The 27336-nt window shown below is 35.0% G+C and overlaps 1 protein-coding gene across 3 annotated transcripts; it reads left to right on the top strand.

Annotated features, from left to right (window-relative positions):
* Window positions 1-26745, top strand: LOC128179751 (GRIP and coiled-coil domain-containing protein 2-like). 3 transcript variants are annotated; one of them, XM_052847319.1, is made up of 29 exons: window positions 1-114; window positions 790-858; window positions 1804-1888; window positions 2468-2544; window positions 3243-3347; window positions 3701-3784; window positions 4382-4486; window positions 5244-8807; window positions 9460-9579; window positions 10452-10571; window positions 10975-11163; window positions 11346-11453; window positions 12919-13044; window positions 13283-13445; window positions 14128-14228; window positions 14583-14645; window positions 15764-15778; window positions 16019-16198; window positions 17273-17352; window positions 18166-18219; window positions 18463-18585; window positions 18804-18906; window positions 20584-20814; window positions 20983-21018; window positions 21182-21245; window positions 21620-21708; window positions 24361-24504; window positions 25075-25183; window positions 25449-26745. In XM_052847319.1, the coding sequence occupies exons 1-29, from the start codon at window positions 109-111 to the stop codon at window positions 25538-25540; spliced, it is 6405 nt and encodes a 2134-aa protein (XP_052703279.1). In that variant the 5' UTR covers window positions 1-108; the 3' UTR covers window positions 25541-26745. The 3 variants fall into 3 exon arrangements, with proteins under 3 accessions (XP_052703279.1, XP_052703280.1, XP_052703278.1); XM_052847320.1 differs by lacking the exon at window positions 15764-15778 and adding an exon at window positions 15629-15643; XM_052847318.1 differs by lacking the exon at window positions 15764-15778 and having other exon boundaries at window positions 14583-14660.
* Window positions 26746-27336: the final 591 nt, after the last annotated feature.

Genomic DNA, 27336 nt, shown 5'->3' with positions numbered 1-27336 from the left:
TTTTTACTTCCGCTCACGTAGAGCAAAATGACAACAAGACAAGTTGCAGACTGTCTCTCGTGTTAACATGCCATGTGTTATATTTTAACGGGACATATTTGAAAGATTATGGCAGTAAGTTTAAACACGGTTTTCAAATTTCTTCGGATTTACCGCTTGTGAAGATAATAGTGGTTGACAAGACATGAGAATTTGTAAGGTCTAACGTCATCATTCATGTTATATTATCCTATTCGGAAGGAGTTTGACATTGACCTATGCTGCTAGTATTTATCATGTGCTATAGAAAACTGGAATTGAAAATTGTGTTGTATATATATAATTACCGGTTTATAAGCAGGGATATGTGGAATTATTCCTGACCTATACTCTCTGAGTCTCTCCCAATTTTCTGCTTCCACCACCCCTTACTTAATATTTCGATAATCAGAAATACCTAAGTGCCTAAACTATATTCATCCACTAGAATAAAATAAAGTCCAGATTATCTATTTAGAAACACCACCTCTATAGCTACAGGTTTCAATACAAAGTCTATGGGGACAGGGACGTATATACTAACGTGTTAGTCCCAAGTATTTCTGAATGGAGAAAAGTCTGTATTTTTATGTGTGCTTCAGGTATAATCCTGATCCAAATGCATAGATTAAATTAAGACCCAAGTTCCAGTGCTTTCAGAATTTTTTTTATAAGTATATGAAAGGGCAGAAAGGTGAAAGTAATATTGTAAAAAAATTATAAAATCATTATATGGTGTGTAATTTAAAACTTTTATTTTGTATTTTACAGGATCATCCACCTGAGGGTGGAACGCCAATGGAGGCAGAGGGTGGGGCTAAAAGTCCAGCAGCCTCCAAGGTACTGTATTACTCAGCTGTCAGTACCTCCAAGGTACTGTATTACTCAGCTGTCAGTACCTCCAAGGTACTGTATTACTCAGCTGTCAGTACCTCCAAGGTACTGTATTACTCAGCTGTCCAGCCTCACGGCTTCATCTTATCTGAAGTCATGCATCTCAATACTCTCAGTGAGATAAAAACAAGATCATAATGGTTTTTTCAAACATGAGATTTGCTAATAAAAAAACCTTTCAATTGGGTTCTTCTAATCACAGAGACCTTTATTTTCATATGTTATGTACAGCCTCCCCTCCCCCTCCAAAAAAACCTTAAAGAGTAAATTCGTACCTTTCTGTAAAATTTTGATATAAGATGGTAAGAGTTTTGTAGCTTTATTTGCTAATTACTGATGAAGATTCATGTGCATAGGAGCTAATCAATAGTTTATAAGGCTATATGATACAGTCTACTCCCAGTAAGGTTACAACAAGATCATAATGGTTTCCCTATACATGAGGATTTATTAAAACACTCTTGATACTTGATACTCAGTTGTATAATATTTCCCTGTATTTAATAAAGGAATAAGATACTGTCTTGCATTAGTCCATTTTAGATTTGCCCTAGTACAGTAAGAGCAGTTGGTGCAAAATAGAAATGTGGGCCAGAATCCTGTTGTTCATGATGTAATTTAAAGTACTTCTGCAATTTGTTCTTCTATGTCTGTAGATTCCTTATTAAATGCAAGGAGTAAATGTCCAAGTAAAGTCACAAGAAGCACCCCTTGCAAATTTTAAAATCTCGCTTTTATTTTCTGTGAGTTGAGAACTATAAGAATTTAGGATAAAACCTCTGCGCTCGAGATTTTTTTATACAAAACGGGGAAATGGCTAAATTAAATGCTCGGGTAAAATAAGGAATCTACAGTATTTCCATGATTCACAGATTCAGTGTCTATTTTCAGCTGGACAATTTGTCTCGAGATGATCTGACAAAATTTGTCAAGAAGCAGATGCTCCTTTTGCAGAAAACCAGGGCAAAGTGTGATGGTAAATTTCTCTTCTTTGCTTTATATGAGTGTACTATCATTCTCATAAAAAAATTATGTGTTTACAAGTAGATTCTGTTGACTGCACATCTATAAATACATGTTTTACAATATTAAATATTTATTGATGTTAACAGTTTACTATGGATTGTAAATAATTTTGACAGTTAATACTGTAAATTTCTAATTAAATGCGAGGAATTAATATCCGCGTAAAATCGCAAGAAGCATCCTTCGCGGGTTTTAAAATCTCGCCATTATTTACTGAGAGTTTAAAATTATAAGAAATAAGGAGAAAAGTTCAAGGTTCGCGATTTTATACTCTCGTGATTTGATACAAACCAGCGGGATCGCAGAATTAAGTACTCGTGTAATATAAGGAATTTACAGTAATTGTGAATGCATGGTTTTAAAGGAAAGAAGTTATTGTCATTGAACATCTGGATGTGGTAGATGTTTGAGAAGTCATAGGATAATTTTTGTTATGCTAATGAGATTGTTTACACTTTTAGAATAAGGATTTTGTTTTTGGTCAAGCATTTGATATAATCACATCTTACGTCTGTCTTTGTTGATTTAGAGCTTGCAAAAAAGGTGACACAGTTGGAGTCTCAGAAAGAAGGTAGTGGGGAGAATGATGACCCGGATAATTTGACGGTAAGGTCAACCAACAATGACATTAGGGTCGGGGTAAAGTCAACCACTGACAACTGTTACAGTGTCTATGTAAGGTTAGTTTATGATGACCAAGATAATTTGAGGATACGGTTTACTTTTGGTGACCTAGATAATGTGAGGGTAAGGTAAACTTATGGTGACGCTGATAATGTTAGAGTTAGAGAACAGAAATTAATGATGACCAAGATAAGGCGAGGGTAATGATAGCTAAGGGTAAGGTCAACATATGGTTAAAATAATTTGATGATATGGTCCACTTTTTGTGACCAAGGTACATGTAAATTGAGGGGCTGGTCAAAGTTACAATTGAATTATAGTAAAGTTTGATATAATTTTGATATTCCACCACGAAGACGGTGACCTTTAGGCATTGAATAAATATTCAAATGGCACAAGATCATTTGTGTCAGAAGCCTACCAAATTAGGTATTTAATATGCATAAAAGCAGAGTTAAATTAATATATATCATGATATATGATGATGTTTGTACATCCATAGAATCAGATAAATTTATTTGTATCAGACACTTTATTGGTAGACCTGTCAGAAATATTACAGTGTTTATTGAACAAATGAAAGTAAGACCCTTTTACTGTTTTCAAATTATTTTATTATTAAGGGGATGCAAAATGATTATTACTTATTTTGACAATATAAATTAATGTGTTTGTTTCAGAATCTGAAAACAAAAGTCAAGGAACTGGAGGAAGAAAAGCAGGAAATGTTGACGGCGTACAACGCTGTACAAACCTCACAGGAGCTGGCGGCCAGTAAACTCCAGGTACAAATTAAACAAACCAAACCTTAGGCACAAGTTAACCAATTTTATTGATTGATAATTAACAACAGGTACAAGTCGACTAATGATTAATGAAGATGAAGTCAGTGAGCCCCCCTGCTTCCTATGATTCCAGTCTAACACTCCATAAATAAATTAAATGATTGTTTACCTATCATAAGATATACTGTAACTTTGTTAACTATGAAATATAAACTGTATTTTTTTTTTCGTAGAATAGGTGAAAATGAATTTTTATTTTCTGTCAAATGGCTGTTTATTCTGTGTTTTAAATAGTGAATGATATACATGTAATTTGGCTTCCTGTTGAGTGATAGTGGGTGTTCTGTTTGTAGGAAATGGAAGAGAGGCTGACCAATGTAAACAGAGACAAAGATGAAGTCGTCAGAGAGTTGAACATCTCCAAGAGAGAGAAGAAGGTACTGTCTTCCTGTAGTCAAGGTAGCATTGGGTTTGAAAAGAAGGGGTAAAGAATTGTAAGATTTCCTGAGTGTATACTTGCATGTTTATGATTGTACTAAATAAGGGAAATATGAATGTATTGTTTACTTACATGTTCACAGTGTCCACAATATTAGAGAATTCTGTGGAAAACTCAAAAGTACAGAACGCTAAAAAGATTTGATTAAAATTTTTTTTTGGGGGGGGGGGAGGGACTACATGTAAATAGAAGTTAAAAGACTTCCTTGTGATGCTGCTCACAGTAGAATGAATGAAAATGCTCTCAGGATCTTTGGACATTTAAATGGATTTATATTACTGTACAAATTTTACAAACACATTAACAATTTTACAAACACATTAACATCTACCTAATCAATACAAATTTACATGATCTGAACAGTTTTAACCAGTATCTATTTTTTACATGTTTACATGTGTCTGAACACACAAACCCTGTTTACACATTTGTCTGTACCTATGCACACCAACATGTATCTATACACATAAAAGAATAGACATTGGCTTCTATAGCTGTGTATTTGTTATTCTATATCTGTGTATTTGTTATACAGGAGCTTGAGGACCAGGTGGAGTGTATGAGGATGAAGGACGAGACACTCAACTCCTCGCTACACTTCATGCAGCAGGAACAGAGCCAGCTCACCGAGGAAAATAACGTAAGTGTATACAGAGTCAGCTCACCGAGGAAAATAATGTAAGTAGTGCATACAGAGTCTGCTTACAGAGAAAAATAACGTAAGTGTATACAGAGCTAGCTCACCCAGAAAAATAACGTAAGTAGTGCATACAGAGTCTGCTTACAGAGAAAAATAACGTAAGTGTATACAGAGTCAACTCACCAAGGAAAATAACAAAAGCAGTGTATACAGAGTAAGCCAGTGTACGCAAATAACATAAACAGATGCTATACTGTAGAAGCACATATTTTTGTTGGGTTAAAATTTCATTGTCTTTTAATCGAATAAAATTTTGTTGTGATTTAATTTCGTCATATCGTAATCTCCAAATTTTATCACATATCAACTCTGTATCTATTAATACATGTACCTGGGTTAAAAATTCGTCATGGATTTAATTTTGCTGATTTATGCTGCGAACGAAAATAACGAAAAAAATTCTCAATGAATACTTCTGCCTCTACAGTAAATACAATTAGTAAAACCAAAAGTCAGAGAAATAGCATTTGTTTGGTTAAAATTCCTTGGGTGTAAAGTTCCTTGATAATAAAAAGTTCTAAGTTTATCCTATTTTTGTATTAAGAAAAAAGAATGAATTTTAAACACAGAGACTAAATGAAGAATTTTAAAAATTTGACCGTAAAATTAAATTCTTATGATTTGATTATGATCATGTGATACAAAGACTCCATAATTTCTTTCATTTTAATCTACTACATGTAATTATGTTTTGTAGAAACTGAAGGAACAAGTGACAGTGCTTTCAGATGCTAGGGATGTTGTGATGAAGAAACTGAAAGCCATGAAACAGTACCAAGTCAAGAGCCAGGCCGATTTTGAGGAGCAAATTCAGCAGTTGACGGAAGGAAAGCAACAGTTATATACCCTGATCGAGACTTTAGAGAAAGAAAAGCAGGAGGCAGTGGATCTAGCTACAGAGAAGGACAACCAGATGAAAACTTTGACTGAGGAGGTGGATAAACTCAAGTCCTCATTGGAAGAGAGAGGTGAACAGGCACCACAGGAAGATAACAAAGAGGAGATGGCGCAGCAAGTAGAAAAGCTGGAATCACTTTGTAAGGAGCTCAGAGAGGAGAATCAGAGTTTGGAGCAGAGGCTGAAGGAACAGAGTGTAGAGGTTGAGAAGTTCAAGGCAGAGGTGACGAAGAAGGAGGAACTGTTGGTCCACTCATCAGCAGAAGTCGAGGGGTTGAAATCAGACCTGAGTTTTGTCACTGAAGAATTGAAGAAATCTCAAGAGCTCTGTACAAGTGAACAGAGGTTTAAGGAGGATCTACAGAATGAAATTGATAATTTGGAATTCCAGATTCATGAGCTCATGAATGACAAAGAAGATGAATCTCAGAAAGAGGCTGCCATTCAGAAAGAGGCTACAGAGAAACCTAAGAGCAAGGTTCAAGAGACTGCAGCAAAAAAGAATGGAAAGCCTAGTCCAAGAGGAAGTGGGGCTATTCCTAAAACTACTGACATCAAAAAGAGGCTGCAGCAGATTGCAAGGGAGAAAGAACAGTTGGAGCAGGAGATGAAGAAAGTTTTGGCAAAAGATGAAAGTCTGTCTTATGAGATCAGTGAACTACAAGAAGAGAAGGAGATGCTGAGGAATGATGTACAACAGATGAATGAGCAGCTGGGAGAATGGGAACACATGATGCACATGCTGCAGGAAGACAAGAACAGAATGATGCAGGAACTGGACGAAGCAGACGCCAAGGAGAAGAGGATTCTAGGAGAACTGGACAATGTGAGGGAGGTACTAGGAATGGAGAAACGGAAAGAGAGGAAGGTGAAAGAGGATGATGAGGAAGAGGAAGTGGTCGATGATAATGATGATGATGTGTTTGAAGCTGATGGTGGCCCGGGGATTGTTGTCACTGAGCTGGAGAAAGTGAAAGTGAAACTTAGTGAACTTGTATCTCAGAATAATCAGCTAAAGCAGGATCTAGATAGTGCATATGCCAGTAAGGGTGACAGTACTGTTGAAATCCAGTCTGCCAAAAGAGAGCTAGCTACAGTAATATGTGAGAAAGAATCTATTGAGAGAGAAAAGGAATCATTGTCTGTGATTATCAAATTGGCTCAAGAAAAGGAGCAGGATCTCTCAGAGGAAAATAGTAACCTTAAAGGGGTTATAGAACAGAATGAGGAGGAGAAAACAGAGCTCAGAAATAAAATCCAAGAACTGCAGAAGGACATCAGTGAGAGGGAGAGTGAAAAACAGCATTTATTGAAGGCAGCAGAAGATTCCAGAGAAACTTGTCAAGAAATGGAGGAAAGAGTAAAGGAGAGGCAAACATACACAGAGGAGCTTGAAAACCAGATTCTGGAAATGTCAAACAATTTGGCAGAAGCCAGGAAGAAACATGAGCAGTTCATAGCAAAGATGGAGGTAGAAGGAGAATCCAACACATCAGTGCTGCAATCAGAAATCTCAGATCTGAAGTCAAGCATTGAGGAGTTGGAAAAGGAAGTGGAAGAAAAGAAACAGGAAGTGGAAGAAGTGAAAGGTCAAAGGTCAGAGTTAGAAAGAAAATTCCTGGATGTGTCTGAAGAGTTAAAATGTCTGAAAGAATCGTTTGAAGTGTGTGAAAAGGAGAAATCAGACTTGGTTACTCAGGTTGAGAACTTGTGTAGAGTACAATCGGAGAAAGAAGACATATCAAGTAAATATGAAAGTTTACAGACAAACTTGAATGCAATTGAAACAGAAAAATCCCAAATGATTGAAACAATTAGTCAACTGACTAAAGAAAAAGAAGACAAGGATTCATTGATAGAAAAGTATTTAGAGAATGCTAAAGAGAATGAACAGCAGATTGAGACTCTGAAGAATGAACTTCAGTTGTTGACTCAGAATGCTGAAAAAGTTGTACAAGAGAGGGAAAGTGAAGAAAGTGAACTAGTTCAGAAACTTAACATTGAAATTGAAAGATTGAAGGGTGAAATTTCAGATGCTAAAAAAGAGTTGGACGATCTCCAGGAAAGATACAGAAGCAATGAGTGTGAGAAAACAGAACTCAATACCAGGCTGGAGGAAAGGGATGCCCAGAATTCTGAACTGAAAGCTTTGTTGGATGAAACATCTGCAAAGGTTGAAACTCTGAATGGAGAAATTTCTAGTCAAAAACAACTCATAGATGAACTACAAAAGACCTTGGAACAGAATACAAATGAAATTGATGAACTGAGGTCTTGTTTACAGAAGACAGAGATGGAAAGAGATGAGAAATTAAAAGCGGTAGAGCAGTTACAGAGTAATCTAGAAACAACTGATTCTGAAGAGATGGAAATTGTGAAGGAGGTTGAACATTTGAAATTGTCTTTGAAAAATGCAGAGGAAGAAAGAGATGAGAAAATGAAGGAAATCGAAAACTTGAAAAACAGATTACATTCTGAGGAATCAGATAGGGATGGACTGAAGGAACTCAGTGAAAGGTTTGAAGAAGTGAAAGGTCAAAATGATAAACTTTCAGATGAAGTGAAATTATTGACAGAGGATTATGGAAAATCTAAAGATGAAAATGATATTCTGAAGGAAGATATTAAGAGACTATCAGAGGAAATCAGTAGTATTAGAAGTGAAAAAGACAGTCTATCCTCACTTTTGGAGAATCTAAAATGTGATAAAGAGGAGATAGAAGGTACGCTATCTCAAAAGTCTGAGGAATGTCAAAAACTGTGTGCTGAGAAAAGTGCCAAGGAGACTGAGCTCGAACAATTGCAAAATCAACTCGACGAAAGTGTGAAAACATTCCAGGAGTTACAGATTAAATATGATGAAAGTGAAAAAGAAAAGACTTCTTTTGGAGCAGAAATCCAAGGACTTAAAAATGAGTTGGATGAATTGACACAACAAAAAGCTGTGGTCGATGGTTCTCTAAATGAGCTAAAAGCTCAGATTTCAGGAAAATCTTCTGAAGAGAACTCAATGTTACAGGAAATTCAGAATAAAATTGAAATCATTCAATCGTTAGAAGAAAATAAAATCAAAATGGAAGCCATGAATAAAGAACTTCAAAGTGAATGTGAAAATTTAAATAGTTCAATGGAGGAGAAATCCAAGTGTGTTCAGGATTTGTTGTCAAAATTAGACCAGGCAGAAAAAGACCTTGAATCTCAAAATACAGCTAACAAAGAACAGGCTGAGTTAGAAAACAATCTCAGGAGTGAGTTATCTGCCCTTAGTGAGAAGATGGCAGAGTTACAGAATGTGAACAGTGAATTAAATACACAGCTCCAGGAGATTAGAGGCAAGGAGACGGAAACAAAGCAACAGTCAGAGGTAAGTCTCTCTTTCTATCTCTCCCTCCATCTGTTCTTTGTAACTTTCTCTGTCTTACTCTCTCTCCATCTTCTCTCTCTTCATCTGTTCTCTCTCCATCTGCTCACTCTCTCTCTCTCTCTCTCTCCATCTGTTCTCTCTCTCCATCTGCTGTCTCTCTCTCTCTCTCTCTCTCTCTCTCTCTCTCTCTCTCTCTCTCTCTCTCTCTCTCTCTCTCTCTCTCTCTGCAGTTTGTACTTTCTTTTCTGTCTGACATTCTTATCTGTACACTGGTAGATCCAAAAGATCAATAAGGTTAATAAGGGAATTTTGTTTAAAACCTTATGTTCTCCTCATCATGTTGGATGATAAGAATTCTAGAATCGAAGCAAAACTGATCCCTATCCCATTTCTATTAGTTATTCTTTAGATTCATCTAAGTTTGTTGGAGCCAGTTGTCCGAGATTTTCTATTTTAATGAGGTTAGATTGAATAAGATATTGTGGGTTGAATTAAAAGAAGATGTATGGTGCTTTATAGCTGTTTCAGATTTAGTGTTTTTAAGAGGGGTACCCAGAAAATTCATGAAAATTAAGCCCCCCCCCCCTCCCCCCAACATATTGTTATTATTCCATAAGATGGTTATAACCCAACAAATTCTGATCATCACTAGGACTCAACTGAAGAGAATAAAAGTTTGCAGCAGAAGCTGAAGGAGAAGGAGGACATGTACAACAAGCTCAAGTCTCTGGCCATGAAGAGCAAGAAAGAGGCAGGTCAGCTCAAGTCCAAGGTAATTAGACACACACTGAGATTACAGCTCAAGTCTCTGGCCATGAAGAGCAAGAAAGAGGCGGGTCAGCTCAAGTCCAAGGTAATTAGACACACACTGAGATTACAGCTCAAGTCTCTGGCCATGAAGAGCAAGAGAGAGGCGGGTTAGCTCAAGTCCAAGGTAATTAGACACACACTGAGATTACAGCTCAAGTCTCTGGCCATGAAGAGCAAGAAAGAGGCGGGTCAGCTCAAGTCCAAGGTAATTAGACACACACTGAGATTACAGCTCAAGTCTCTGGCCATGAAGAGCAAGAGAGAGGCGGGTTAGCTCAAGTCCAAGGTAATTAGACACACACTGAGATTACAGCTCAAGTCTCTGGCCATGAAGAGCAAGAAAGAGGCAGGTCAGCTCAAGTCCAAGGTAATTAGACACACTGTCACTGAGATTACAGCTCAAGTCTCTGGCCATGAAGAGCAAGAAAGAGGCAGGTCAGCTCAAGTCCAAGGTAATTAGACTCACTGTCACTGAGATTACAGCTCAAGTCTCTGGCCATGAAGAGCAAGAAAGAGGCGGGTCAGCTCAAGTCCAAGGTAATTAGACACACTGTCACTGAGACTACAAATCAAGTCTCTGGCGATGAAGAGCAAGAAAGAGGCGGGTCAGCTCAAGTCTAAGGTAATTACCTCAATTAATTAGAGAAAAATTATTTTTTCTTTTAGTTTTGAATATAATGAGTTATTTCTCTTTTTATACATGTATTGGGATGCAAAACTAACTGTTTTTTATTTAGCTTATTTGTAATTTCATTTAATTTTTAAATGTCATTATAGAAACGAAAAAATTGATGACCTTCAGTTAAAATGTCTTGTTTATTGCTCTGTTGAAAGTATGACGAGTTGATGAAAGAGAAGAGCGAAGCCATTAAGAAATGTGAAGAGCTGCAGCACCAATTGTCTGCCCTTGAAAGTTCCCAGAGTTCAAACTCGGAAGTGACACGGAGCTTCCAGGTGAGAGACGTCTGGATTATGGTAGTCATTACGTCGATAATAGTCATTGATATGTCCGGTTTAGTCAGCGTTGTTGTCTGAATTAGTCATTGATGTTGTCAGGAAAAGACAATGAAAGTTTGAATACAATTAAAGAAATCTTATGCTGATTTATTAGTTAAAAGATTTGGGGAGTATTTTAATATTTTTTTGGACTACAAAGTTAATGACTTACTGAAAATGTGAAAAATTTTATAATGACAGAAGTTTAAAAAAATTAATTTCCACATGACCAGTTATTAATACAACATGACCAGTTATTAATAAAATGTACTGCAATGGACTTTACGTGAAACAATTTGTTAATCTTTACTTTCCTACAATTTATTCCATTATTGAACTTTAAATCTTTTAAATTTTCCAGCTTTTGCAAGAAAAGTATGATAAGCTGGAGTTGGATTTTGACTCAAAAACAAAGGAGTCAGAGAGTTACAGACAAGACCTTGAGAAAGTCATCTCAGAGCTGGCTCAGGTCAAGGAGACAGCTGCCTCCAGTAAAGAGGACAAAGGTCAACTTACAAAAGAGATGGACAGGTTGAAAGGAGAGGTCAAGGTTAGTGTCGGTCAGAGGTGAAGGTCAGATTATTTAGTTGTGCTTGTGAAAATGTACTGCATTTATGAAATAAAAATAATTTTTCATGGAGCAAATTTATGATAATAATTTTCAGTGACAAATTAATGTGCCATTTGAAAATCTTAAGATTGGTAAAAAATAGTTTTGGTGGTAATTTTCAGAAACAAGAAGGGGTCATTGCGGAATTGAAAGGAAAGCTGTCATCTGCTGAGAAAGAAAAAGAGGCATACAGAATTCAGAAAGAAGAAGTGCTGAAGGACAAGCAACAGGTAAAGCACTCATAATGTGGTAGTAAGGAAAAACTAATGGTCAAAATCGCGGGGGTGTTAAGGAAGCATATGGGCAATTTGCCGTCTTATTTTGACTGTTGTATTCCAAATCGTGAAATTAAATAATTATTTTGAATAAGATCAAAAACTTAGTATTATCCTTTAAAATAGATGTCAGTGCAATAAAATCGGGTAGTGCATCACTGCAACATTGGTGCATTATCACGTGACAACTATAAATAGCTTACATATATTCCTTAACATAAAATGAGATAGAACAACACTACCCCGCGGTTTCCAAAATAAAATAAACATAACAAGTGAAGGCAAAACATCTCAATTTAATCAAAACCGCTGCTAGAATCCTATGGTTTTCCTTATTAAAAAGTTATTCATCCGGTTCTCGTAAAACCTTCCCAACTTTTATAAAGTTTGTACGGAAAACGGCAAATTGCATTTAAACAACACACAACATGGGATTCTAGCAGCACTTTTCGATTTAAGCATTGATCAAACTAACGATACGTATAAAATTTCAAGTTCAACATACACGGGGTAGTGTTGTTCTAGTTGGATTTTTATATCGTAAACAACGACAGAGGAAAGCCTGGCCGAGAAATAAAAGCAAATTTACATACCTTTTAGCGAATGGTTGATGCAACTAACATCTCCCTCAGTATCCTTATGTCCAATTCTCATTAAATCACACCACAATACTTTATTAGAGTTCTTAGATTAGTTATATTTTGAATATGTTTACAATGCTTTCCGATCAAATTCACACGACATTCAACTTTTAGTCATGACGTCATCAATGTGTAAATCTACGTAATACAAACTAATTTCTGGCAAAAATTGTCATTGAGTATTTTTTATTTGTTTTTTGTCTACGTTTTGTTGCTTATATATTTGAATATGTACATAGTAACTAAGATTTGTGATTTCACGGAAAGACATGTAACTCAGATTCCATATGCTTCCTTAACACCCCCGCGATGTCATTAATCTTTTTATGTGTCTTTGGATGTAGGATAATATGTACAGTAAAACACCGTTATAAAAACATGGTTATAATGAGTCGACACTGACAGCAAAATGATTTTCATTCCCGGTTACTTTATTACATGTTGTAAACTTGACGGATATAACGAATTACGCTTATAACGAAGTCCCTTGCACTTCATTATAAGTGTGTTTTACTGTAATGCAAAATGTAATGTACATAGAGATTTTCATTCATGACATAATGCATTTTTTGGATTAGAGGTACATATTAAATAAAAATTTTCACATTTTAACTAACACCAATTCTATTGATCTAAAGTACCTCTCCTAAATGGACTTATGATTGACGCATGGTGTTTTGGCAATACAAATTGATGTTTATGTATAATTTTGGGATATGCAATTATACGTTTATGGTAGGAGTTATTTATTTTTAAAATTGTATGATTTTTCCATGAAGGTGCAAGTCAAACTTCAAGAATCAGAGGAAAGGATGAAGAAGGAAGGAGAGAAGCACAAGAGTGTGGTGGCTGGTCTACAGGGGCAGGTCCAGGAAATCCAGAGACAGTTAGAGCATGCCAAACAGGTGAGAGAGAGAGAGAGAGAGAGAGAGAGAGAGACTGCATATGAGTTGAGGCACTTGACTTAATTAACAAGTCCAGGAATTCAGAGACAAATAGAGCAGATAAAACATTTAAAATGGAGAGACAAAGAGAGAGAAAGAAACAGGGAGACTGAAAATTATAAAGTTTTAGATAAGGTATTTCTATGAAAATGTCAGAATCAATTACAACTGCTCAGTTGTCAAGTGTTTCTTTTCACAGGAGGCCAATCAGAGCAGTATGATGGACCTGGAGATAGCTGACTACGAGAGAACTGTCCAAGCCCTGAACAATAAGATCACGGAGAGGGATGCTGCCATCACTGACCTGAAATCGGAGGTGGAGAGACTGGAAGAGAAAGCAAAGGCCCTCAAAGAGCAGATAGGTAAAAATGGCAGTGTGAACAAACTAGATAGGTAAAGATATCAGTGTTAACAAGTCAGTAAAGATATCAGTGTTAACAAGTCAAATAAGATGTTTGGAACAACCGTAGTCAGTCAGGATGTCAGTTTGAACTTGTCAGTAAAGATGTCAGTTTGAACTAGTCAGTAAGTATGTCAGTTTGAACTAGTCAGTAAGTATGTCAGTTTGAACTAGTCAGTAAGTATGTCAGTTTGAACTAGTCAGTAAGTATGTCAGTTTGAACTAGTCAGTAAAGATGTCAGTGTAAACTAGTCAATAAAGATGTCAGTGTAAACTAGTCAGTAAAGATGTCGGTGTAAACTACCGTAGTCAGTAAAAATGTCGGTGTAAACTACCGTAGTCAGTAAAGATGTCGGTGTAAACTACCGTAGTCAGTAAAGATGTCAGTGTAAACTAGTCGGTAAGTATGTCAGTGTGAACAAGTAATGGTGTTGGTGTCAACAAGCTAGATAGTTAAAACTATTAGTATGAACAAAATCTATAGAAAAGTACAATGTATTTATTTTAAAACAAATAAAAAGGTTTCACAATTGTTTTCAAATTTTTCTTAAACATTTTGATCAATATAAAAGTAACTATTTTAGACATTTGTATTGTGGTAAAATATGACTATATATATCTATAATTCTGTTAATGACATTCAGATGCTGTTGAGGAGCAGCGAGTGCAGGGAGAGGACAGAGCGAGCAAACTGAAGCAGATGTTGGTCAAAACCAAGAAAGAGTTGTCAGATGCCAAGAAAGTGGTAAATGATTCTGACCATAAAATGACAGGATAGGGCATCAATACTGGGTTTTTCCTATGAATTGCAAGAAGATTTAGTTTGACTGACTACTTTAAAAAAACATATAATTAGGGGCACTAATTATAACAAATGTTAATTGTTGCACTAATTTGAGAGAAAATTATCTACTCTTTGTACAAAAAATAGTTTATGTTTTAAATGCCATTGGTGATGAGAGAATAGATAAAGTAAACTGAGTTTTCTTTTGTTGAGGTTGACTAGATCACTAATCATTGTACTTCATAATCATTATATCCATGTCCATTTCTCTCTCTCCTCTTTGTTTAATACACCACTTACTGTTATCTGTCGTAGGAAACAGAGCAGAGATCATCAGACGCTCAGTTACGTGGTCAGTTAGAGGGACTGAACCAACAGGTGGAAGAGAGCAAGGTAAAGTAGAATATAGGTCTATAGAAACAGATGAAGGAGAGCAAGGTAAAGTAGAATATAGGTCTATAGAATTAGGTGGAGGAGAGCAAGGTAAAGTAGAATATAGGTCTATAGAAACAGGTGGAGGAGAGCAAGGTAAAGTAGAATATAGGTCTATAGAAACAGGTGGAGGAGAGCAAGGTAAAGTAGAATATAGGTCTATAGAATTAGGTGGAGGAGAGCAAGGTAAAGTAGAATATAGGTCTATAGAAACAGGTGGAGGAGAGCAAGGTAAAATAGAATATAGGTCTATAGAATTAGGTGGAGGAGAGCAAGGTAAAGTAGAATATAGGTCTATAGAAACAGGTGGAGGAGAGCAAGGTAAAGTAGGTCTATAGAAACAGGTGGAGGAGAGCAAGGTAAAGTAGAATATAGGTCTCTAGAAACAGGTGGAAGAGAGCAAGGTAAAGTAGAATATAGGTCTATAGAAACAGGTGGAGGAGAGCAAGGTAAAGTAGAATATAGGTCTATAGAAACAGGTGGAGGAGAGCAAGGTAATGTAGAATATAGGTCTCTAGAAACAGGTGGAAGAGAGCAAGGTAAAGTAGAATATAGGTCTATAGAAACAGGTGGAGGAGAGCAAGGTAAAGTAGAATATAGGTCTCTAGAAACAGGTGGAAGAGAGCAAGGTAAAGTAGAATATAGGTCTATAGAAACAGGTGAAGGAGAGCAAGGTAAAGTAGAATATAGGTCTATAGAATTAGGTGGAGGAGAGCAAGGTAAAGTAGAATATAGGTCTCTAGAAACAGGTGGAGGAGAGCAAGGTAAAGTAGAATATAGGTCTATAGAAAAAGGTGGAGGAGAGCAAGGTAAAGTAGAATATAGGTCTCTAGAAACAGGTGGAAGAGAGCAAGGTAAAGTAGAATATAGGTCTATAGAAACAGGTGGAGGAGAGCAAGGTAAAGTAGAATATAGGTCTATAGAAACAGGTGGAGGAGAGCAAGGTAAAATAGAATATAGGTCTATAGAATTAGGTGGAGGAGAGCAAGGTAAAGTAGAATATAGGTCTATAGAAACAGGTGGAGGAGAGCAAGGTAAAGTAGAATATAGGTCTAAACCAACAGGTGGAGGAGAGCAAGGTTAAGTAGAATATAGGTCTATAGAAACAGGTGGAGATATTTAGACCATTCCTAAGGAAAATTACAAGTACCTATGTTGCAACGGTCATCTAATTTCCACGGCTTATAGTCATAAACCAATATGTAGAGCTATATAAATATAAAAAAATGTACATACCAACAATATACCTGTAACAAAGTGTTATAAGATTGATCAGTAATGATCAGGTTTCTTTTCATTATGTCTGTATGTTGTAACAGATGCAGATGGGAGAGTTGGCTGCTGAGAAGGAGAAGTTACAGGAGAAGCTTCGCTCACTGACTGACTCGAACCAGCGTACCATCCGCTCTCTTGAGGGGCGGATCCAGACGCTTCAGGATGACCTAGAGGTCACCCGAAGTGAGATGAAAGCTGTCCAGTCGGAGTACGACGGATACAAAGTAAGCAATGGGGGAGGATTTAACAATTCATTTGGAGGATCTAACAATTTGTGGGTTGAGGATCAGATATTTTGTAGTTGTTATTAAGGAAGGATTCTTCTCGTTATCAAACATACTTCTTATTATAAGAAATTCAAGAAATTTTGACACAGTCAAATGGATCATATTACCAAATGATTCTATCAGTTTTTTCAAATTTTACCTTTTTGTTTTCGTATAAAGGTCAGGTCAAGGTCACTACCTTTTTCCTCAACGTAAAGGATGGTAAAAATAAGTGTAGCTCTTTGTAGTTCTGCAGACTTTTGTTTAAGATTTGAAGATTCTATTCTTCAATGAAGTGATAGAATATCAGAAAGTCTATCAGCTTATACTACTAAATTGAAATAATATTGAAACCAAAATTGATATTGCTTAGCCCGCATTTCCTCTAATTTTCTTAAATTTTGAAGAAATTTTGATTATTTTTTTATGCTTCCAATAATGAAATATTTCAGATTTTTATGTATTCTGAAGACTTCATATAAAGATATAAATTGACAGATAAGCTAATATATTGACCATTTAATAAGAGAGAAAAACTGATTTTAGTGATTTTCATAAAAATCAATGAATAGAATGGGCGCTTTAAAAAGCTTATAAAAATGTAATTTGATAGGCAAATCATATTTTTAAAACATATTCTGAAACCCAAGTATCATATCATTAGTTCACATTAGTAAAAAAAAAAATACATCATTAATGTTTTTAAAATGCTAAAAAAGACTCATTAATCTGCAGCAATTCTGAATTGCAAAACATGTGATATATTCCTACGCGAATATTATGCCAAAAATATAGTCCTTGTTAGATTCTAAACATTGATTACTTTTTCTATACGAAGTTGTATGATAGTAAAAAAGAAAGAAAAATATACAATTTTAATTTCCTTTCATCTTGATTTAATGAATAATTAATCAAATTTATGTTTGACAAGTCGAAAACCAGAAAAGACTCCTTCCTTAATAACATGTAAATGTAGATGTTTATAATGTAGGATTGTGCAATTCATTATTTTTTTCTTTGTTTATCTTTCAGGTGAGAGTACACAGCGTCCTAAAACAGCAGAAGAAAGGGAGTCAGGAGTCGGCCATCAGTGAGAGTGAGAAGATGGAGAGGTGAGGGATGGGTATTGAATCGTTCACCAGCATATGATTTCTTTTTATACAATATCATATTCTGTAAATAATAATGTTTTTTAGCCCCTCACCTCTTTCTTAGAGTACTTTTTGTTTGGATGTTTAATTACATTTTTTATGTAAAAAAGCTTTTGCAGAATTTTCTTAAACATACATTTTTTCATAATTATTCATATGCTGTAAGTTTCTAATTAAACATAAGGATTAAATATCTGCATAAAAATGCAAAAAGTGACCCCGCAGAACTTATACTTTTAAGAGCTCTTTTTCTAAAGGAGATCAATAAGGTCTAAAGATGGCCCTGACTATCCAGCCCTCTTAATCGTCAGCCATCTCACATTGTGTCCTTGTTTGGTTGCAATAGAATTATCAAATAAATGCAACTATTGAAACAAAAAGTGACATCACCTAAATATTTCACTAGATTACACATTAAAATAAAAATCGACATTATAAGAAATGCAATGCATCGGTCATGAGTTCTGAGTGTGCAGTTTTATGTAGCAAACACAATGGGTAATTACCTTGCTGCTGATATAAGATATAGAAAACAAAATTTGTGCATGGCTATTTTTAAGTTGTGTTCAGCATTAGGTGATACATCATACATGAAATATTTGGAATCAATGGAAAGAACTGTAGAATTAGAAAGGATATCATAAAAGGATTTTTTTGGTCTCTGATTTACTGCCATGTTTACATATTTCTGTTTATAAAGGCATTTTTGGACTTATATCCAGTAATTTGCTTTGATTTTCCTGTATCACTTTTTGTACATGTTTATTTTTATAGAGAGAGACTGGAAAAGGCTGTTGAACAACTGAAGAACAAAATCCAGGACCTAAGGTTTGAATACGATTGATCTACAATAAGTCTGACTTTAAATGGAAACCACCCTAAAAGAGCAATACATTATTCTTGATTTCATATCTAACTTCAGATCACAGTGACACAATCATGTTTGTGTTCAATGTCAAATGTGTGTGTGTGAGAGAGAGAGAGAGAGAGAGAGAGAGAGAGAGAATTAGACAGAGAGAGAACCAGACATGTGAATGCACCGTCAGAGCTTTCTTATTTTCTTTCGATCAGTGATAAATTGAAGACAGCCGAGACAGATATGGAGATACAACAGGAAGAGAACAGCCATTTACTGGGCCGGTACAACAAACTGCTGACAGACCTCCAGGAGAAGGACAGTGTCCATAAAAGGAGGTAGGTGCCCTTTGTACTGATGATGTACAGAATACTGTAAAGTTTTTTTGGCAAATTTTTAATCAAAACTTTTCAAATTTTCGGTGATTTTTTATCATTTAAAAGTAAATAAATCTTACTCTGAATCAAGTTCTCAGTGACAAAATTTATGAAGTGATGATCATGAAGTTCTTGTAGAGCTCGCAAGTGACGTGATTGTAAGAGTAGTGTGTTTGTAGACTAGAAGATGTGAACCACGAGAAGACCCTGCTGATGAAGGAACAGAAGGAGACCATTCATCAGCTCAACCTACAGAATGAAACACTCACACTCTCGTTCAAGGTAAGGTCTTATACATGTATTAACACAGAGGCATTTACTTACTCAAGATTAACAGACATTGTTCTTTATATATTTTCACCCCCCCCCCCCCCCCCCTTTCATGTCCTTTAAAATAATTTACTTAAACCTTAGTCACATTTCCGAAAATGACCAACGGCCGAGGGTTTTTGAGACAGAAATGGGATAATTCAGGCAACAGTCGGCAGCTCATCAGCCATTGTCTTTGTTTCGTTGGCCAACCAATTTTGTGTCCACTTGGCCGAGCTATAATTTTTTTCTGCGATGGTGGCTGATTTCTTTAGTTTGAATAGTCATCAAATAGTCCGTCGAACAAACCTTGCTTGTAAGACATCTATTTTAATGCATTGGCACCTATAAAGTAGGGAGGGCAATTGCTAACCGTTTAACCGATTAATCAGTCGGAACGATGGTAATCGGTTACCGATTCTGTAATCGGTTAATTAAATAAAAAAAAATTGACAAAAATCAACAATAAGGACTACGAACATTCATATTTTAACATTTTCATACATCGCTAAAAGCTTTAATTTAGGGATAATTGATTTTCTCCTTGAAAATTCGTTACATGTGTATTACTATATATTAATTTCTTTTTTTATTGAAATGGTATTAAATTTGACTATGCTATCAAGTTTGCATACTTTAAGTCTTCTTGCATGTAAAAATAAAGAAGATGGGGGAACAAGATAGCGAAAATGCCCATTTGGTTAAGTCGTAAAATACAATTTGAAATTTAATTTTTTTAAACTAAATATACTTGATTCTGTTATAATGCAAGTTTTCAAAACCACAATTTCTTACTATATTCAGTTTTGAATATTTTAACAAACGATAAGAAAAAAATCTTAAGTTTTGGTAGTATCGAATCCACAACCTAAAAACCTTATCATTATTATGTTACCTAATGTCTGATGCTCTAACCACTGATCCATTTGAGTCACAACAACTCAATTGTTAAATGCTATATGCGACTTAGACCACAAATTACGGACTTGTATTTTTTCTAAAATGTTCAATTCTTGCAATACAAAATGAAATTTTTAAAGTATAGTGGGTCATCTCTCCACGTTTTTGTTGATTGAAATCGGTTTGATTTCCTTTAAACCTTATACTAGTATAGACAATGACAAAATTATGGAGCTCAGACCCACTTTATAAAAGAAAAGTCAATGAAGTTCTAAAAATGACACTATTTGGAGGTTTTGACATGCATCTTCCAGTTTAAATCATCTAACATATTTAAGGGTTATAAATCGATGTCATGGTAAATATACATTGTTTTCAATAATTTAGAAAGTAATTTTGAGATTTGTTGATATTTCAATTTTATAGTATCTTATCTATCCTTGTATAGGCAGTTTACGCCTTATTCACCCATCTTCTTTATTTGAGAATGAAATCATAAAAATATGTTTCTAAAAAGTAAATTCTGAATTTCTGATACAATTAACTGGTTAATCAGTCGGAACATTTTGCGATTAACTGATTAGCAATTTTGTAACCGATTGTCAACCCTACTATATGAAGGAACAATTGACCCCTATTGATTCAAGTTCACAAAGTCCAAGGGTCAAACAACTTTAGAAAATAGAAGATTGTCTGCCCAATGATTATTAACTGAATTAATAAACAGAGTAATTCTGCTTGTTATTGAAGGATCAGATACAGTCCCTTCAGGAGGACCAGAGTCGGGCCATCAACATGCTTCAGATGCAGATTGATTCACTGGAACGTGAAAACACTCGCCTACAGAGGGAGCTTCAGCAGCAAATGTCAAAGGTCATCAGTGTAAGGTCAACTGCAGTCACTGAGCGACAGAGTCCCATCTCCTCGGCAATGGAGTTAGTGGTTCACGACATCCGGCACGAAGAGCGACAAGAAGGGGAGGTAAATTGATATTGCATGAGGGGATTTACAAAAAATTAAGTTTAATTTGATTTATTTCATTCCAAGTTATATGGACATTCAGTATTTTTTTTTCCTGATGGCATTTTCGCCATTTTGAAAAGCTTTTAGAACACTTTTTAAGTTGGATATATTTGTTTTTTGTTTCAGGGGTCAGAAATTGTAGATCCCGAGCCTTGTTCAAAGGTAACCAAAACTAGTCTTATGTTTCTCTTTGATTAAGAAATTTCTATTCATCCTAAATATTTACCTCTAACATACATTAGTTAACTCATCCGTTGCTAGGAAACTCTTGATACAATTCTTTGGCTACCCAAAGCTTAGTGCGGACTCTTTGCTTTTGTTGTAGGGAATTATGAGGCCGTCTCCTTTACCACTGGACAAATTACTGTCCACAGGACCAGAAGATACAGGTACGCTGCACTCTACATTCAGTAATACATTTATTCACGATTTACTTTGAATAAACATTAATACCCATTTCTATGATTCTACAAACAGTAGATAGTTATTTCAATCTGTAATATTCAGAATTGGTAAATAGGACATTAATCAAATGAATATAAAGTACCCAAAATTCAATTCCAAATGAACACATAATTGTTTAAATAATATTACCTGACTCTTCATTTTTTGGCTCAAAAGAAGTGTGCTAGAATGGGAAAATTAAAAAAAAATAATAGAACACAGTTTTCTGTGTGTGTATGTGTTTTAGAGAGAGAGAGAGAGAGAGAGCGAGAGAGAGAGTTTATAGATAAGGGCAATAAATCTGCAATTTATTTTGTAGTTCACTCCAAAGAGTTGACAGAACTAGAGGTGGAGACACTGAGAGAGAACCTGTCCACAGCTCACAAACGTATAGAACATCTCACGGAGGTAAGAAACATATAGAATATCTCACTGAGTTAAGAACTGTATAGAATGTCTCACTGAGTAAAGAACCGTATAGAATATCTCACTAACGTAAGAAATGTCAAGAATATCTCACTGAGGTAAGAAACATATTGAACATCTCACTGAGGTAGGAAACTTATAGAACACCTCAGTGAGTTAAGAACGGTATAAAATATCTCACTAACGTAAGAAATGTCAAGAATATCTCACTGAGGTAAGAAACATATAGAACATCTCACTGAGGTAGGAAACTTATAGAACACCTCAGTGAGTTAAGAACGGTATAAAATATCTCACTAACGTAAGAAATGTCAAGAATATCTCACGGAGGTAAGAAACATATAGGACATCTCACTGGGGGTAAGAAATGTATATAGAATATCTCACTGAGATAAAAAAATGAAAAGAACATCTTACTGAGGTAGGAAACTTATAGAACACCTCACTGAGGTAAGAAATGTATTGAACAACTCACTGAGATAAGAACTGTATAGAATAGCTCATTGAGGTAAGAAACATATAGAACATCTCACTGGGATAAGAAACTTAAAGAATATCTCACTGAGGTGAGAACCGTATAGAATTTCTCACTAAAGTAAGAAATGTCACGACTATCTCAATGAGGTAGGAAACATATAGAACATTTCACTGGGGGTAAGAAATGTATATAGAATATCTCACTGAGATAAAAAATGAAAAGAACATCTTACTAAGGTAAGAAACTTATAGAACATCTCACTGAGGTAAGAAATGTATTGAACAACCCACTGAGGAAAGAACTTTCAGAACATCTTACTGAGGTAAGAAACATCTTACTGAGGTAAGAAACATATAGAACTTTTCTTTAAGGTAAGAAACATATAGAACATCTCTCTAAGGTGAGAAATGTATTAATAGAAAATCTCACTGAGGTAAGAAATTTATTAAACATCTCATTAAATTGAAAAATAAGTTTTGAACATCCCACTGGGGTAAGAAACTGATAGAGTATCTCACTGAGGTAAGAAACTTAAAGAATATCTTACAGAGGTAAGTATCATACAGAACATTTTACAGGGTTAAGAAAATAATAGAATATCTCACTGGGGTAAGAACTTTTAAAACATTTCTCTGAAGTAAACAGCTTATTAAACATCTCACTGTGGTAAAAAAATGAATAGAACATCTCTTTGAGGTAAGAAATGTTTAGAGTATTTCACCGAGGTAAGAAGTTGTAACAGCAAACAAAGAAAATTTTTCACAAAGGTTACAATTGTATAAAATATCTCAAGGAGGTGAAAACTTTTTTAGAGGAAGATCACCATTTTCTATTCGGAACTACTCTTTATTGTAGTTAAATAAACCTCACCCAGTGGAGACTTAAAAAATTGGTTGTTTCAAAACTAATTCTTATATCCTTAAACCTTACTAGTAAGAGGAAAAAAAAACATTATTTAAGAATGAACTCAATGTTTATCCATGTTATAAAATTATAACTTTGGTTGGGGCAGTTTACACTTTATAATCTGCGAAGTGGATTATAAAAAAGCCCAAATTGCTTGAATCCAGGTTATACGAGTATCACTTGGGTAGATTTTGAGTTCATCCCATATAATTTATTTTTCTATAATTTACTGTACAAATTCAGTGTGTTTTACTTTTAAAAATGATATTAAAGCTGACATGAATTCATAAAAGCATTTGGTCGCCATATTAGTTTCGATCGCTCCTCTACTGCCACTGGGGTATATATACCGGTTGAGAAAGTTACGGTCGGTTGCTTTCCGATCGAGGCATTCACGTTGCACGGACTTCTAAATGCATGAACTACACATTGTGCATGTAGTAAAATGTAGTAATAAAGAATAAAGAAAACAACAATCAATGAAATACAAAGTATATTTATTCTTTGATGTCCAAGGTATCCAAGGTATCTGTATTATTTTGCACAGATAGTGCTGCCTTACTTCGCATGCACATCGAACACGTGTGTCGTTCATACAGAGTGCATAACATCTGCATCTTCTTGAAAACCCCGGCGACACTACATCCAACACAGTAGATAAATGATAGTAAATCCAAGAAAGTAACAACGTTTCTATCCGTTCCTACAAAAACTCCCCGTTTATAAAATCCATGCGATAATTGACATTGCTCTATCTGCCACAGTGTGTGGTTTGCGCATGTGCGATGTTATAACATACACAGGAAACGGTCTACAATTATCGAGGATTCTGAAGTATCTGCGCCTGGATTTCAGTATGTCTTGTTTCGTCGTTTATTGGATATATCTTGCCAGTGAAGTGGTTGTCATATTATTTTTGTTCAAAACGCGTTTTTACAAGTCTTTTCGTCCAAGGTAACGTGTTCGGGTGTGTGAAATTCCTGAATGGGGTGAAGCATGACTAGGGCTCTCGGCCTTATATAGGGTGTGTGTAGCGATGAGCAGAACAATAGAAATTGACAACTAATATGGCGGTAGTCGGAGATAAAAGGGAAGTAATGCGTATTTATGAATTCATGTCAGCTTTAATCTGTTCAAAATTCAAGCATGTGACGTGCAAACCAGGTTATATAATTTTAACTAAATGTTTCTATCCAATCAAACCCATGTTGCAACCAGAATTAAATTATATAATGATGATGTTATTGCAGTTGTCAAGTGAAAATGAGGCTACAGTAATGCGATTGGAGGAGCAGGCAAAAATCCTGAAAGAAGAAATTCGTCGATTGGAGCGGAATCAGCAACGTGAAAAAGAGGCTGCCAACATGGAGTACCTCAAGAATATTCTCCTGAAGGTGCACATGATGTCCTTGACCAGGGGACAGGTTGACGGTTGACAGTTGACACTTTCCAAAATATACTCTACTGTCGACCAGGGGACAGGTTGACAGTTGACAGTTGACACTTTCGGGGACTGGTTGAATGATGACTTTTCCATTACACAATCTACTGCTGACCAAGGGACAGGTTGACAGTTGACACATTCAATGATAATCTTTTGTTGATTAAATGACAGGTTGACAGTTGGCAATTTTTAATGGAAAGTGTCAACTGTCAGCCATCAACCTGTTTTGCAGTCAACAGTAGACGCTTTCTGTAACAAAACCTTCTGATTTAATAAAAAAAATATGAAAGATTTACATGAAAAATGAAAGAAATTTAAAAAATATGAAGAACTGGATAGGTAAAGAAAATCCCAGTGTTTCATTCCACCACAAGAGGGGCACAGTGATGATTTGATCTGAAGATTTTTAAAGTTTATCTCTATGAATGCTTACAATGAATAAATTTGGGTATAACTATTTAATAATGTCATTTTGTAAGTTACATATAAGATACAGAGTGATATGACCTTGACATTACAGTTTCTGAGTCTGAAGGTCGGAGATGAGCGACAGCAGCTTGTACCAGTGCTGACTACTATGCTCAAACTCAGTCCTGAGGAAAAGACAACTCTGGATGCAGCTGCTCAGGGTAAAATTTATTTTGACAATCTTGAGTAGATTTACTTTGGGTTTTCTTTGAAAACCATTATTTGTCATAAGAAGATTCGTTGCAAATATCTTTCTTTTTCACAATTGTTTACTTATATACAATAGCAATACCCATGCCGAATATTTTGATACTGCAAAAAAAATATTCTGCAATATTCTAAACCCAGGTTCAATATTTTGAAGGGTTAAAAGTATTATATTTAATTATTAAACTTGATTTTCTCTCTTTTTTTCTTTTTATTAAGGAGAAGACAACTCTGCCAATCAACCCCAACAACAGCAGCAGCAAGGAGGAGGTTGGGGGTCTTATCTCCACCGCTGGTCAGGATTGGTGTGAGAGACAAGGACTGGATGGGGGTCTTATCTCCAATCGCTGGGCAGGACTGGTGTGAGGGAGAGAAGTAGCTGGAACTGTGACCCAGCATCTCCTATACATTCATCCAAGATATCCAGAAACTAGATTAAGTCCTTGAATAAGAAAAATATTCTGTGAAACTGCTTTTCAGAATGATGGTTCCTAGGCACTGCCATATGTTGTGGATTCTTTGGATAAAATGATTATCAGATTTATCTGAAAAGAGTTTTAAAAAGACATTTCTTCATATATAATTTTAAAAAAAACCTAAAATCTGAAGAATTTCAAAATTTACATGATAGAAAGTTTTAATGTATAAGAAAACCGACATTTAGATTTTGATCCCGTTTTATTTTGAAATTTGTCCATTTCATGCACAGTTTGAGAATAAATTTTCTTCACATTTTGCAAACATTTTTTTTAAATTAAAAACAAGTTTTCACTATATCATCAAGTTGGTCGAGATATTTTGTGAAAATTATCAAGCACAACCCACTTTCTTAATGTGTACACTGCATTCCTTTTCTAATTCAAATTATGTCCAGTGAAAACTTGTACAAACCCATTTTGTATATGTACATGACATACTATATATTTATGATCAGACATTCCCTTCTAACTTTGTGAGATGTGTTGACGGATCCTGCAATAATGTACAAGTCCATTCCGTTTGATGTCGGTTGTCAATGTTAACATGGTTTTTAAAAAACTTTCTAATAAGATCTGTAATGTTTTTTTTTGGTTTTAATTGATAAGGGGCAGTGAAATCAACCTTACAGTTTACAGATAGGAACAATAATCATCTTAAAAGTTTGATGTTGACTTTTGCATTTATTCTAATGAACTTTTGAAAAATGTTTAGACACAAAAACATGTACATTTTTAAATCTATAGCTGAAATTGAAAACTATGAAAATCAGCATATCACTTACATTGAAAAAATAATGTACATTTAACAATTTTATTTATCTCTAGAAAAGGCATTTTCACGAATTATAAATTTTATTGTAGTATGAATTCTGATGTCATATTTTAACTTTTGTATTAAGATTACATTTAATAATATGTACATGCAACCAGTTATTAAATTTAACATTTACAATATGACAGTGAACTGATGTGATTACATTAACTTGTCTTTCAGTGTGCAATATTGTGATGTCATAATAAAGTGAAAGTGTGCTTTCTTTTTCTTTACTGCTGCTGTAACTTAATTTTAAAAAAAATAATTGAGAGATCACAAGGACAAAGGGAAGGACATATATCTGTTCAGTTTTCCATAAACAATTGACGTAGAAAACGTTAAAAAAATGCCATTAAATTAAAATAAAAAAAGAAATCGTATAGCGAACAAAACGTATAGCAACTGTGTGTACAGTGACTTAAACTTGCAACAAATATTTTGACAAAAGATTTGGTGTCCACAACTCAAACTTTATTCTTTCTCATATCAAATTATGAAGTAACCTTGATATAAATTCTTTTTAAGGTTTTTTCCCTCAATATTGGACCAAAGTTCGAAGTTTAAGAGCGTAGATTACCATTTTAATCAAAACAAAATCTCTGAGATAAGACCTTTGTGAACGCAAATATAGGGCAGGGTGTAAATATTTTGTAAAGATCTACAATTCTGTAAATTAAATGGTGAGCAATTTTCTGAATACTATTTTACCATCACTGTAAAATTAAGAAAGAAAAATGTTTTTTATGTTGCGCAATGGGATAAATAACTTTGTGTTATAGGTAAACATTTAAAGGGAAAGTAGAAAGTCAGGAAA

This window comes from Crassostrea angulata, chromosome 4 (assembly GCF_025612915.1).
Source record: "Crassostrea angulata isolate pt1a10 chromosome 4, ASM2561291v2, whole genome shotgun sequence".
NCBI lineage: Eukaryota > Metazoa > Mollusca > Bivalvia > Ostreida > Ostreidae > Magallana > Magallana angulata.
Note: the sequence above shows the minus strand (reverse complement) of the source record. Positions and strands in the feature narration are given on the sequence as shown.

Coding starts and splice junctions, on each gene's coding strand:
- LOC128179751 (XM_052847319.1), top strand. Junction 13,446..14,127: donor GGCCCTCAAAGAGCAGATAG/GTAAAAATGGCA, acceptor AATGACATTCAG/ATGCTGTTGAGGAGCAGCGA. Junction 25,184..25,448: donor TCTGGATGCAGCTGCTCAGG/GTAAAATTTATT, acceptor CTTTTTATTAAG/GAGAAGACAACTCTGCCAAT.